Source organism: Plectrocnemia conspersa, unplaced genomic scaffold, assembly GCF_051122295.1.
Source record: "Plectrocnemia conspersa isolate PC_06_02 unplaced genomic scaffold, ASM5112229v1 ptg000004l, whole genome shotgun sequence".
Classification (NCBI taxonomy): Eukaryota; Metazoa; Arthropoda; class Insecta; order Trichoptera; family Polycentropodidae; genus Plectrocnemia; species Plectrocnemia conspersa.
The window spans coordinates 7,466,409-7,482,503 of record NW_028277168.1 but is presented as its reverse complement, the minus strand read 5'-3'; the positions used below and the strand labels follow the sequence as shown (position 1 = coordinate 7,482,503).

The 16,095-nt window shown below is 30.0% G+C and overlaps 1 protein-coding gene across 2 annotated transcripts in view; it reads right to left on the bottom strand.

The window, feature by feature from the left end:
• The window catches only part of Pkc53E (Protein C kinase 53E), a 220,542-nt gene that overhangs the window by 16,383 nt on the left and 188,064 nt on the right, over positions 1 to 16,095 (bottom strand). The window contains exons 3-4 of one of the 2 annotated variants that reach the window (XM_088184718.1): positions 4,888 to 4,970; positions 1,746 to 1,857 (exon numbers count right to left, since the gene is read on the bottom strand). In XM_088184718.1, coding sequence (XP_088040844.1) covers positions 1,746 to 1,857; positions 4,888 to 4,970 — 195 coding nt within the window. The remainder of the gene's footprint in view (positions 1 to 1,745; positions 1,858 to 4,887; positions 4,971 to 16,095) is intronic. The other variant, XM_088184719.1, reaches the window with a different exon arrangement.

The window sequence follows — 16,095 nt, the reverse complement described above, 5'->3', positions numbered from 1 at the left end:
AAGTTAAGATTATTTTAAGCAATTAAAAAGTAGTTCGGGCTACTTTCATATGCATAGATATACTTTTTTCTCTCAAAGTATTTTCATTTGAATTTGTATTTGTTATATCAATTTACTAATAAAGATTTAAATGGTAAGCTCAGAATAGTGTAAACCGTAAGGTCTAGATTGGTAACCCAGAGGGCGCAGGTTCAAGCCACGGCAGCATACCTAAATTTATATTTTATAAAAATGCGCAGAGTGACATTTCTTGATTATAAGTTTAAATTAATAATATATATATCTGGTCGTTAATACTTATTCGTAGGTATTGCGATTGACTCAGTTGTAACGCATTGGGCTTACGCCTATCAAATTACAACTGAAGAGTAAAATTGAATATTAATAATAAAAAAATAACAGGGTTCACTGTATTCCAATTATAATTACAACATATATTTTTAAAGCAGAAATTTCCAACTTTATGTGGAAAGCAGATTTTTTTAAACTGCTAATGAAGATTAATAAACAATTGATAACAATTTAAGTTTTAATAAAAAAAAATATTAAAAATATTTGAAAGATAAATAAATGTTCTGGGAAAGTACAATGTCTGAATAATACTGTCTGGGTTTTATTTTGGTTAAGACAAAGATAGTTGTTATTTGATTGTTTGCGCAATAGTTGAAACATGTCCGTATGTTTCAAGCGTTTCCGAATTAAATTTGCTCTGATTTCTGGACGTTGAACTGGACCGGTAGATGCGAAGAGAGAAGCGGCGGCTTCTGCAATCTTCGCTGGTATGAAGTTGGGTCGGCCTCTTCTCATTTATAATCCAAGTTAGGCTCTTGAATTTTATGTTCTAGTTTTGATACATGTAGAAATGTCTCAGACGTAATGCATTGTTGCTAGGGTTTCAGTATTTATATCCATGGCCCTTTCAATGATAGATTCTGTTGTCCACCACTTTTTCGGTGGGACCACTAATTACAAAAGAGTGAGTATTTGAATACGAATTACCGTTGGCCGCTAATCAAAATTCATTGATTCTCATTTCTCAAGGCGGCGAATATTTAGTCCTTTTTGATTTACGACGCGCACCTTAATCTGTTAAGAGGCTTCCCACGGTGTTTTATTTTAACGAAAAAGCCATTTTTCTGAAACGTTTAAAACTGAACTTTTTATATTAATATAATCCTTCAAATGTATAATAAATAAGGAGTGGTTCAGTTGATGAAACCGACTACACAATGAATACTAATTAGAACATGTTTTACTAACATTGCATTACTAAAATAAAGGATTTTTTTCAATTATTGATAAGATTTCTCATCAAAAACACAGTGACGTGCTTCTCAAGAAAGTGCAATAAATGAGGCGTAATCCCAAAATTCTTTAGCAAAATTCTAAGGTAACATATAATACAAATTGGAAACAGCTGCTACTATTTATTTTGTAATTTTCGGTCATTGGTATATCTCTTAGAATCTGATTATAAGGGTTTGGTTTCGTTGTAATGTATTTTTAGCATTATCAGATTTCTGTGGAAATATTTTGATATTTAGAAAAAGTTATAAGCATAATGGTTATTTTCGTAACGATTATTACGGTGAAATTGTTAAACGAGTGTGTTAAGTATATATATATATATATCTTCTCATCAATCTGAACTATGACCATCGGTAAACCTTCACAACCACCTATCCTCATTTCAGGATCGACTTTAGCGCACTTCGATGCGTTTGTTCCCTTGATGATGTCTTTACCTTGGCACTTGAGCCCCTGATGAATGAGACCATACAGCAGCGATCCGCAGTGGTCGCAAAACGTCGGCGACGAGTACGTGTGCACCTTGAAGTTGTGCCTAGTTCTTGTGTCCTGCGCGCCCACATGCCAAAACCAATTATCTCATTTAGATATTTAGAAACCAGATTCACAGGACACCCCGAAGAGCGCTGGCATGCCCGGGGAGGACTCTCGCCGCCGATTCTCAAAAGCATTGACCTTTTACACCCACGGCGTTGAGCTATCTATATCTAATAAATACAACATAGGTTTCGCGATAGTCGTGGGTTTAATCGGATATCCTGAGACATTTAGAAAAGGTCACGCTTGCGAATCAGGCGTGAGATCACCTCGATGTAGTGATTAATTGCTATGATTTTGCGGTCGATGTTTGTTTAGTATCCCCTGTGAATTTAAGAGTTTCAATGATGTTTGGAAATAAATTTGATTGTCCAATGTAAGTGCATAGCAACATCTTGAATATACACTGCAGTAAAAATTCATTAATAAAATAATATGATCATTTACGAGATACATTTCATTTTCAACCTTTCTCAAGTATTTAATTAATCATTTTATCATGATAGCTCAATTTTATTGTGTAATATTATTTATGGAATTTTGTAGTGCTGAGCAGAAAATTTACTTTTAATATTGTAAAATGCTTTGTGAAATATAATTAGAAGATTGAGATTTAATTAAGAATTTCGCTGGATTAAGTGCCATCAATTTTGACTAAGAAATATAACTTATCACAACATATTTTTTTTGCAAAAAGTTTCAGTAGTCCGCATACTTCCATAATTTTGTCGGTAAATTTTCCATTCAATAAATTTACGTCAGTGAACTTTCCGGATACAAATATATAGCTGATCTTTGCTGTGAATAATTAATTTTGAAAAGTATATGAGCAGAAATCTATACAAAGTCTTGATATATAGCTGAATTTTGTAGTGTAAAAATAATTGTAAGAAAATTGCTTGATTTATTACTGTAGTGCTACTTATAAGAGCAACTTTAAAGGTGAAAATCAAGGTCTGGACAAATCCAACATTAAGGAAAATACTGTGCAAATAGTAACAGTATATTTTTCACACAAATCTGTTTTGAGATCAGTCGGTATTTTTAAATACGATAATAAAATAATACATATATTAAAATTCAACTTCAATAACTAAAGAATTTTGATGGTTAAATCATTATTTTATTAATGAAGTTTTACGTTTATCTTTTATACTGCTACACATTTTTTTAATTTTAATAATCTCTGCGAAAGTTTTCGGTATTTATAATACGCATTATTTTAAAGACCAATTTCATTTAAAATATTTGATTACAAAAAGCACTTTTCTCATTCATAAATAAAACACATACCGATAACTTTTGCAAAGTCCCAATTGCGAAACAGTGAACTTCATGCTGCTTTCTCTTCGACACATAAATATATACGCAAAATTAAAAAAAATTGACACATGCCATTTTCCACCCGTCCTACATTTCCCTTTCTTTGGACGAGCGCCAGTTTTTTCCAAAGTCACCCATACACAAACATACTTCTATCGTCGTCACGGCGCTAAGCCATGTGAAACGTTAAGTCACGCTTAATCCTAAAGAGAATCCGACGTCCATTTAAGGATTACATCGACGACCTCAAAAGCTCCACCTCGGATGCGATAAGCAACTAATATCAAAATACGATTATGATCGATGAAGCGCGCGCATACGATCGTTCACACATCCGCAAACACACAGGTGATACATATGATTTGATTGTGATTTTCGAACGCATGATCAACAATTATAAATTAATCATCATTTTCTAAAAAAAACATTGCGATACTTTGATATATTACATTTAAGGAATGGCAAATATTCCATTAAAAAAAACTCACTGTGAAAATTTACTTTCATCTCGGGAAATCGCCGGAGGCGCAGAACAAAGACGTAGTGGTTAAATAAAATTACTGATACATATCGCCAGATTTATGATTGTACCTACTTGACCTTTCTCCGGGTGATATATCACTTGTGAGGGTACGGAGAAATAAAAGGCCATTCGAAAAGGGATATTTCCATCATATCGCATTACTATAAGGAATGTGATAAAGTTCGTACAATCTAGATTATTAAAAAAAATGGTACATTTTGACAGTGACACTTTTATATTATTATACAGAGTAAATTGCTTTAATATAAATTTAATTTTAATAACATTTTAATTATTATTTAAGAAATAGTAAAAATAAAAAAAATGTACACGATAAGATTTTGGTAATGCTACTAATAAGAGTGGTATTTTGGTTTTAAAAATTGTCTAAAATCAAGTGAGAGCGACACATGTATGACAGCCTCTCAACTAGCAGAAATCTACAATAGAATTATGATATAGTAAAACAACACTAGGATAATTTTTGTGCAGTATATTTCGCTTTAGGATTATGCCAGAAGTTTTTAGAAAACGTTTTCGATCAAAAGCAATGCACCTAGTGCCTAGAGGATATATCATAAAATGGATTAGAAATAAAATGTGTTTTAAGCTAAAAAAGTAAGATAGTGTTTCTGACTCTTTTTGAATAAAATATATAGACGTTATCTATTATTATTATTTTTTAGCTTAAGCTCTCAACGAAATTTTTGAACACAAAAAATCAAAAGCAGTGCAATGTATCTTTATATACAAATTAATTTATGCACCATCAAGATATATTATACCCTTTCTACTCTAATAGGATTTAGTTTTACCACAAATAGGAGCATTATCAAACGTTGTTGGCAATAGTATATTAAAAGTACGATGACACCAATTCCTGATGTTATGTTGCACTTCCGATCCACTTGGATGCATCGTGGATCATAAAGAGATGGATTGACCCAATTACGACCCCCGGTTGCTATTTTTAAGTACTGTTTGTACCATATACTTACTATATCCATAAATGTATATATAAATATTATTGTATAATAAAATATAATATACCAAAGCTTCGCATTGATTTAACGCAATTAAAACTAAATGGTTTTATGTATGATTGTTGTGTTTTTTTAATTTACTTCTATCATAAATAATATTATATATAATTTAAGATTCTTAAATGATGAAAAAACATGAAAAAGTGAACTTACGTCAGAATCAGCCCCCTTGTCTGCTCCTGGGCACGTGAAAGTTACGTACTCGTGACATCGTTTGTGTACTACGAAGCTGCATACTGAAAAAATATAAGCATTTTAGAAAATGTTAAAGACGATAAACGTGCAAAGTGAAAATGATATAAATATGAATTTTATATAATATAAAGATTTTGTCAATCTTAAAATTAATAACCAGATCGTTTCTATGATATGTCAATATAATTTTAAGTACAGTTTATTCTTTAAATTATTATTGGTAGGTTTTTTAAATGAAACGTAAAATGCTTGCAGTGTCATGTCAAACAATTCATGTACTTTGTATAAAACCAGATTTATGTATATATCAAATGGGGATATAAAGACACTTGGCAGAAGCTTATTTAATGAATTTGGTTTGCATAAAAGCAAATGATCATTACGCATAATCAAATCGGTACGAAGTCTGTGAATAATACATAAAAGACGTGGGTTCTAATTTAATATGTACTCTAGTATTATTTAATTGGGAGGTGAAAAGTATAGATTATTTATTTTGTTACATATATGACACATAAAACACTCTAACATTTTTTTACACTGCTGCAGTGGAAAAAAAACGACTAAATTAAAAAGAGGAACAATTTAGTGACTCAATTTTTTATTTGTATTTATTTTTATTATTTAAATAAAAATATAAAAAAATCCCGAAAAGTTCCGCTACTGAAGAGCATTTTTAGAAAGCTAAGCCGTCCCTTTGATATATGGATTAAACTTCGATTCCACGTATACCTCTCAATTATATTTGATAAGAACATAAATATTTATTCATACGAATGTGTGGGCAACGTCGGTAGATTTTTTTAAATTAAAAATATGGATTAACTTTTTTTATACTATTGTATAATATATTCATATAGGGTTTAATTTAGTTTTTAAAAAGAAAAGTTAAATCTTGCTACCAGTATAAATTTAATGAAATATCTTTTGCGAGTTATGCGCAACCGTTCTCATTACTTCCAAATATTTTTTGCCGAGAGAATACCTTCAAAACATTATCGTAGCGAAAACTTTTAACGGTTTTATGTCTCCGAGCTCGCAATTTGCATATTCGCCGCGATCACCGCTAAAAAGAAAAGTGGGAAATGAGGCGTTATCAATTCGCATTTCGGCATTCTGTCCAAAACTTTGCACTTTAAAGTGTTTAACGCAATTTCCACCTAAAACGCGTGCTACCGCAATGCAGATAACTTTTGTGATTTTAAAATGTTATAAGCTTATAAATTTAAACCCATTATTATCGAGAACCTATAAAGCAATATTTTCTATTATTAATGATAATGTAAAGTAACAGTTTTTATTTTAAGTCAATAAGTTCACACAGATTCCCAAATTTGCGCGTAAAGCTTTAAATATAGTAGCAAATAGAATATTAAATATTATTGGTTTTAAAGTTTGCTCAAAAATACCTATGTTTTCTAAGTAGTATAACGTTCAATATAGTAATTATTGAAGTAAAAAATATTTCAGATTTTGTAAAAACACGCGACATTTTAAAGGTTTACTATCTCTATTCTAGACATACGTAAAAACTAAGCTTTATTTTATTTTCAAGTTAGAAAAATATTTGTGACGATTCCCCCCGCGGTTGGATCGTTTTTTCTTATGCAAATAGCTACCGGCATGAGATGTTTTTTCTTTCTTTTTCCTTTTATCCTATGTCAACTATGGCAAGAATCAAATTATTCTGTTCTCCGATTTTTCTTCAAGTCTTTTGTGCGCTTCGCCCGACAAAAAGGAGTCCTTACATCATGCTTGTATGGGTATGTTTTTCTTCAAGTTTCTCAAGTAGTTTATATAATTATATATTTGTACAAAAATAAATTTTGCGAAGTATATAAATTACAGATCTTACACGATTATTTGTGTATAATTTAATGGGTGAAGGCTTTAATTACATTCCTCTGGGAAGGCTGATATCGGAAACCGGAACTTCAATACCTCCGGTGCTTGATATACAGCTATTTATGTTGACGATAACACCATTTATGGCTCGTTTTACTTAATCAACAAACGACTTTAATAAAAACCATTAATTTCCCTTATACACGTATAAAAAAGAAGTAACATATGTATGTACATATACCAATATATCTGTTTTTATATAAAATATTGGTCACTTAAATCATAATAGATTTCGGAATACTATTCCGATGGACATTAAAAATATATAAAAAAAACCCTTACTAAAAGAAAAATAAATATATACGTTTATAAAACACTTATATAATTATATAATATTTATCACCTTCAGCTCAGTCGCTTCCTTTATTATTGTACTTAGTCTTCAGTACCCTTAAAAGTCCAAAAATAATAATTTATATTTTAATAATTTAATTTAATGAATAAGACTTTTTGAATGACTTGATGATAAAAATAACAGTATTTTATTTCCTAAGTAACTAACGGATACTTCTATCGAAATATTACGGTTAAAAAAAATATGGTAATTCCTAACTAATTTACCTGAAATTGTAAAATTACTAAAATCTAAAAATTAAACCGCAGAAATTTATTTATTGACGATGATGAACTTGAAAGAGACGGTAGAGATGACATTCTGAGACAACGTACGAGTTGGACCAAAAATACCAGAAGGTTATCAGGAGCCTATCGACTTCTTTTAATTATTTTAAATGGATACATTGATTGAAAATATATGCAGGGAAATAAATAAATATGCCAGTAATAAAATTTCAGAAATGACTCTTTCGAGATATTTTAAATTTGAAAAAAATAGAAAGAGATAAAAATATTTAAATTAGTGATATACAATTTTCTGTAGTTTCATTTCGAAGGCATTAGTAAGAGGGATTTTTGCAACACTATGTGTTTACTAGTTGGTGGTTTATGAATAGTACTTATTTTGAAACTTTGCCCCTTTTTTTAGGAAATGTTTTTACTTAAATTACGCACTTACTTAAATTTTGCCAACGTTCGCTAAAATTTTTGTCTGTATAGAGAAGCTAATACAAATTCACATTATTTATATTATATTTTAAATCCCGTATAAACTAAATATATTTAAAGAATTTTTTTTTAGAATTTTATGACATATTTTTATACATATTTTGTTTTAAGTGTTTTACAATTTAAATCAATAAAATCAATTTCGTAGTTCATTCAAAGCGCGCCCAAGACAGGGATTTCTCTTAACTCTCAAATCTGCTTATATGTGACAGTTCTTCTGTCATCTGGCAAGCGCTCGCTGCGCACAATTAAATAAACAGTGTAATATTTTATAATCACAGCAGTTTTCTTACAAATAATCAAAACTATAAGTTATGAGAGTGCCAGTAAGTGTTATATGAATAATATATCACGGTTATTCTAACAAAATTACTATTGACTTTCTAGGATCAAATATTAAAAGGCAAACAGCGGTGATTTGGCAATTAAAGGTATACATACCAAAGTTAATTAAACATAATACAATGCTAGTAATAATGAAAAATCTCGTATTAGTGTAAACAAAAAGCTACATTTTACCCATTATATAGTATCGTTTACAGTTAATTTTCAGAAGCAATGATAGATCTAATAACATTTACGTATGGAAAAAAATTAAAATATGACATATTGCGACAATTTTGAAGAAGATGAAGAGATGCCAATCTATGTGTTTAATCTTCTACGGTAACTTCCGTCAATTTTATTCTTCGATTCTCGTTTAAATTTAATTTATGAATTATATTAGTAGTAATAATAAGTTCAATATTTAACTTTTGATCTAGGTCTTATTGTTTTTAATTATTTTTCAGAATCAATGATGAAACAATTTGATGACTTTTATGGCTACAACGTAAAATTGGTATATATAAACAAAGAGTAAATGTTCTCACGTTGAAGTCACTGTCAGCAAGTATTATCTTTTTATAAAGAACATACTGCATAATTTTTATGTAACTGAATCTTGAATTTGGCTATTCCTAAAGAGGAATGATGACCCAGAACAAAAATTGATTTAAATTTTGCCACATAGGAATTAAAAAAAAGCCACTCTTAAATATTTTGGTTAACAATTATTCCAGGTATACAATCACATATTTATAAGCATTGTAAAATGTCTATTAGATAACTACACATATGTATATTGCTAGTCGTCACTTTTTTTGCTGCAATTATAGTTTTAATTTATTTTGTTGTAACCAAGCTTCTTAAGCTAAATAACCGACTGCATCACAATCATTGTCACGCGATCGTCGTGAAAGATAGTATCCCTAAATATCAATAGATAAAAAATACGTTTTATTAGCATTTATACGGTTTGATCGACATTAACCTCAATCTTCATACGTACTAAGAATATATTACATGTTTATGTTTAACTAACGTATATGTGCATTAAATCGGAAGAAATGATAATGTTTATGTATTACAACAGAAAAAACTCACTTTTCGGCCTCGGAGCCCGTCGCCAGGAATTCAAAATTTTAAGATTTTATTACGAGGATTGTTTTATGATTGCTTATCTAATTTTATCAATGTTTTCTTCTCATCCGCAACACGTAATGTATATATTTAATTTTCATAGTTATAGCACACCTAATTAATCTGCAATCCGATTATTTATCCGAACAACGCACATAACGAATTATTGAAAATTATTGTCGCGTAGCAAAATTTTGTTTATAAATAATAATTATTTAAAACTGTTGTCATGTTACTGTCGGCCATCTTGTTTCATATTTGAATGCTTATTTTTCATTGGTCGACAACAATAGAATAAATTAGCGGAGGTTTGAAAATTATTGTGCCAACTCTATTTTTATTTTTATTAATTATAATTAAATATATTTCCTTTGTTTACGTGTATTATTATACACCGTTCATAAAAAAGCTATTCGATTTACAAAGTAGAAAATTTAGCATAGAAGCGGAAGCTGCTTAGAACAATTATATATAAGATTTTTTTAACCATCGTGACGCATTGGAATAATCTGTTAAATAAATAAATATACATTGCTATATTTATTAACTATATATTTTTATAGTGTGGTACCGCGTACAACAATCGGTTCGGATTAATAACAGATTTATGCTCTTATGAATTTGCACAATACACAAAAAGATTATTGACTGGAATAAAAATATAAATATTATCAACGAGCAATAGATACACATTATATTATTAGGATGTTTGACATCGATTCCTATTATATGATTTACGATTAATTTTACGTAGAAGATATTTTCTATAAAAAATAATTTAAAAATGTTTGTAAATGTCTCTTAAGCACCGTCAATAATTATAATCGTATTCATTAACATTGCACTACTTTGACAGTTACTTAGTAAATGCACCCAAGTTGGATTCAACTTAAAAATTTGCGAAGGTGAACCATGAGAGACAAGGAAACATATGTATTTATTAAAATTAGATATGTTCCCAATGTTGAGCGTTTTCCATTGAGCAGCGAGATTATTCTAAAATATCTCATAAATATTGAGATTGTATAATGTTTTAGAAAAAAATCGCTTGTTTTTAAACCATCATCTTTTTTTATAACAGAGAATACGTATGAAATATTTTTAACGTTTACGTATCGTAACGAGAAGCAAGCAACGCGAAGCTTCGCTAAATCAACATCGTAGAAAATAAACAGTTTAACAATGCTTAAATGCGTGTAGGCACACGTAAAATGCCCAATTTCGTACCAACAAGTACAAAGACCACATTTTAAAATACGCCCTCTCATTATGCGACCCCAGAGTAGAATTTCAACCAAAAACTCGTATGTGCCATGCTGAGTGTTGCACAGTAGTATAAAATCAAGATTTAAGTGGTAAATCTTTTTTAATTTAAAGATGCGCGTTTAATTATTAAAGTAGGGTGAAAATACTCAATGTAGATACACTTGTTTGTCTGAACAGAATGTAAGCAACACTAAGTCAGTCTGCAAGATGTTGTGGCGGAGTGACGGTAGAACAATAATGCTGATATTTTGTTTTTGTTTTTAGAGAATTTGACCGAAGATGCATCTAGAAACATTCTGTGTGGTGTGTACTTTACAATTTGTAAAGTTGATTAAAAACTTATAGGAAATGATGATTAAATTATTATTTTAACTTAATTTTTATATGCAATGTATATATGTATATAAAACTCCACGTCAGCAACTAGATAAACTTCTTTTTCACGACCATAAAAGGTTCGCTATCCCAAACTAAGGTATATTTTTTCTCCTACTACTCTATATTTTTTTCACTTGGAAGTCGGTTCAATTCCACTGTGCGACAGGCGTATGAGATGTTTCGGTTCGGTGAACCGCCAGTGTTCAGAGTGAGAAACGGCGTATATGTGCGTAACAAACCCGAAAGACGCCCCAAAGAAGACAATTTTTTCCTGAAAATTAACAATATAAATAAGAAGAGCTTTTCGACTTTTACGCTCGGGAAACGAACGACAAACATGTATCTTTAGATACGCGTCGGTGCTGTTTCAGAGACGGAAAGTATAAAATAAGCGGATTTAATGTACATAATATATAAGGATAAAAAAATATTACTTTGACATTTGAGTACAAACGTAGGTATATTTTTACAAACTTAATTTATAATTTAGAAATATACAGGCGCGCAATTTTTTTTAGAATAACATTGTAATATTTTTTCCTCTTATTAGAATGATTGGAAGAGTAAAATGTCATTTTGCTAAGCCCATAAGCTTTAAGAGTCAGTTGTCTTAAAAAATTCAGCTTTCACTGGGCATGCATATTGGCCAGCGGAAATAACTCTACACGCCGACCGATTAAAATCTAGTATGTAGCTGTGATTCCCCGTTTTGTTTGGTTACAGGTCTTTTAAAACCAGTGGTTTGTTATCCTGATTACGCAAGTGACACATTAATCTAATATTTTAATAAATGATGTAAGATAATAAATTTTGTAATATAATTTATTATTTATGGTATTTCATTTCCGATTTATTAATCATGTTATCTCATTTCCGTTTAAACAAGATCTTGCGTTAAATTTAAATATAAACAATTTTACACAATAACATGTTTCGTAAAAACATAAAAGCTTTCAGCCTGCTTATTCTTAATTTAGTAAAAATGTATAGTATATTCTTTATATGCTATATGACTAGTATTTTTTTAAGAGAAGTTCTTAAAAATATGGTTAATCGGGAATTATAATTTTTCGAGAAATTTGCAAATTTTCCAAAAAAACGAATATATTACAACCGCTAATATTTTTTACATCAATGCATAAGAAAAGATGTGTCCGTGCCAAATGTTTTAAAATATATGCTACTTTCTCGGAAGCTTTTAATAGAGTAGTAGAAATATTTAAATGGCACAAATTTGTTTATTCGTTTCTCTACTATTTACTTTAATTGCCTTATCTTTGCTTTGGTAATCAATTAAATATATTATTATTTATTATTCAGATAAGAAAAAACCTCATTGCGTGGAAATCATCAGAATGAAAAAATGTGTGGGGGCTTTCCACAGAGTTATGCCATTAAATTTGGCGTTTTTTCAATGAACCAAATATTTTTTTTTCTTTATCTTGTTCGAAATATGAAAAATATAAAGCAGCAACAGCTGTTATTGACAATTTTCTCTACGATACGGGTATAAATACGGAAGGCAATTTTTTTGTAATTCGACGCTCTGTAATCAATCGTATCGTGTATCGTTAATCTTTGATGGCAGTCCTGATATCCTTACTAAAACCCCCTAAAAACTACCCGCTCTTACGTAGATATTCAATGGCAACATTCTTAGAACCACTAATGACACTTTCTAAATTTATTGACATCTCTGCCCACTGCATAAAAAATAATTTAGCTTCATTGAGATTATTTTATCTGCACTGTCATTATTGATTTCGGTATAAAAATATGGAAAGAAAAATTAACCCGTTACTAAATAGAATCAATAATACGACTGTGATAAAGCACTGAAAGAATAGTGAGTTATCGTTATTTATAAAAAGTTATCAATTATTGAAAATGTAAGAAAAAAACGCAAAGACTAATGGGACAATATATAATAATACACAGTATTATGTTAATCGCATACTATATATTAGATATATGTGTATATATTTTATTTATAAAAAAATCTTAAGAAACTCTATGAGTGAAAATGTGAATTTTCATTCATCGAGAAATATCGAAAAACCAAAATGCCTATATAAAACCAAATACTTTTTTATTGATCTGCACTCATTGATAAGTCATTATTTAATAGATTAAAAAATGTTTTGAGCTGTAAAACCAAGTTTACGTATTTAAAAATTCTGCTTTATTTATTTATTATTTATTGTATGTTTACAAATGTGATAAGACAGAAACATCAGATCGTTATAAAAGTTAAATGAATTATTTCTATTGAAGAGCTTTCCAGGATTTTCCTCACAATGAAACACATAAAAATGAGATTTGTTGCGTTGAATATGACCCTTTGAAGTTCATTTTTTAAAACGCTTATCATCGCTGAAAATGCTTTCAAATTTATCATTTTCGCACACAGTTTCCTCGCGTAACGAATTCCACGGGTCGCGATCCTCATTACTCAGTGCGAATGTGACCTCACGGTCCTAAATAGCGTTTAACTTTTTATTTCCTGCACGATTACGCTCTTTAAATCCTTTCAAAGGAAAACGTATATAAAAGGGAAAAAAAGCGGGTTGTTTGCAAATTTTTTCTTCGATATCATCCATTCATCACGCGTTCAGCGTGTTGGCGTCCTTTGTATATCAAAATAAACATTTCATAACAATCACTGTGGCTTCAGAAAATTTTTTTTGCGAGCGGATATCCGTTTCTGTTTACTTGAAACTGTGCCAATTATCGATGCGAAATATTTATTGTGTTTGGTTGTCAATTGCGCTATTCGCGCTAGCTATGAAATTGTTTAGGCTGCTGATGACTCAGGGTTTATTTATTTTATTATTACCGTTGGTGTTTATGTGTGTTTGTCGTTATTTACTAACTGTGGTGTAGTGTTCGAACGTTAACACATCATTTGCAAGCTGAAAATGTTAAAAAAGTATTTCTTTGCATTTTGTACGTCATCACCCCATAATACAAATTGGCCAACGTTCGGGGAATGGAAATAGTGCTAAAGCTCGATGAAAAAGCTCTATATATTTATCTCCCTAAATTTACATATATTCTGTAATTAGAAAATAATCGGTTTTAAAAATCTCTTCTGTGTGATAATATACATATATAAAAAAGTGATTTAATAGGATCTAATAATAAAATATATTACCATAAACAATGTGTTGAAATTAATAAAAATATCATACCTGGATAGGTACAATAAGTTAGCACTGGGGTGACATTTTAACACGCCAGGAATATAATATAAACATATACACAGAAATATGCGAAATAATATGTAAAACGAAAAGGTCACATTGAGGTAATCTAGATTGAATATTTTGTGAAGCTTTCTTTTTTTGACAGATATGATCCCGAGACACGTATTACATGCAAATATATTGACAAGTATACATATTATTCTCATGAGATTTTAGATATAAATAAAATAATATAAATTATATTTTTATTGATTATATAACGAAACGTATATTTATTATACGTTCGCTTATAAATCAGAAAAGGTTTTACTATTAAAATTTAAATTGATCCCTTCAGTAGTAATATATTGCGCGTTAACCTTAACATTTATTAATAAGCAAACCTCGTAATTAAACTGATTTAACATGCAAACCCTTTTACGGTGCGCGAGCGTTCCCGGAAGCGTTCGCGAAAATCTGCGCATCCGGAAAATGGAAAAATTTTCACTCAGCGGAAATCCCACGACAGTGAAAGGACGCATGTCGTTAAAAGTGCATTAGACACGTGTACTATTTGTATACAGTATTTTTTCTACATCTCTTTCATAGCGAACACACTTTTGCAGTGTGGCGTTTTTCCCGCGGGAAAAACGAGACAGCACTTAATTCAGGTCAGGTACATACTGGAAAAGGTGTAATGACGATGCTGCAAAGAAAACTCGCATGGGGATAAATCACTATTGAATATAAAGAAAGAACGGCGTTGAGAGCAAATTTTAGTAGAGAAAGTAAAAAATATACATTTAAAATGGTATCAGATATAAAATAGGATCATTGAGTTCTTTCAATATTATTCAATCTTCATCACATATAATATTTATATATGTATATATGCTTGCGTTTCTTATAGTCGGCTATTACACCTTCTCATTTATGATTGCATAACGTTGTCCATTTAATGTTATTTTTATCAGCGACAACAAGAAAAAAAATATATTTAGTGATTTTTTACAGATTGCTTCACGCAAACTCAAAGGTAACATTATTTATTGTCCGTACAACCTAGTGGTAAAAATTTAAACTGTACGTGAATTTCATTGCGAATCTAAAAACAATTTATAAATAAAAACTTTGAATGTAATATAAAATAAGCGCGTACGTCGTTAGGTTGAAGTGCGATTAATATAATATATGATACCAAATTAAATATGTATCACAAAGGCATAGTAAATTTACGAAGTTTATATCTACCCGAAACTCTTTCCATAAGAGCTTTTTCTCATACATCACGAAACGTAATGGATTGACCTTGACACATTTTAACTCGCATAAAGTGAAAATTATTCACATTTTCATATATTCACATTATGTAAGAAAAGATGATGACAGAAATATAATATAACAGTATTTATAAAATTAAATTTGAAAAAGACTTTCAAGATACTTTTAGGTTAATGTATAAAGTATTTTTTATTTTATTTATGTACATATTTGAGCTTTAGAAAAACTCATCCATTATATTAAAATTTGTTTAAATAATGATATATTAAATTATATTTTTTTATTTTTTTACATTAAACTAAGACCATCGTGGCCTAACAGGTTACCCCAATGCGCCACGATAGTCGAAAACAAATTTTAAATTTACAAAACAAAAAAACGTATATATACATAAATAGAACAATACTTAAAAATAATAAACAACAAAAAATTATAAAATATCAAAATTAAATGATACAAACTGGATCAGCTAACATTAAACAGGGCAATATGTAATGCCAGTGTATTAAGGAGCCGGATGGCCACAGCTATCGGCGAGTCGGCAAGTGCGGACGTCCTAGCCCTAACGGATATCAACAAAGGACGCGATTGTGATTCTCGAAAATGTTCCGGAACCCAAAACTGG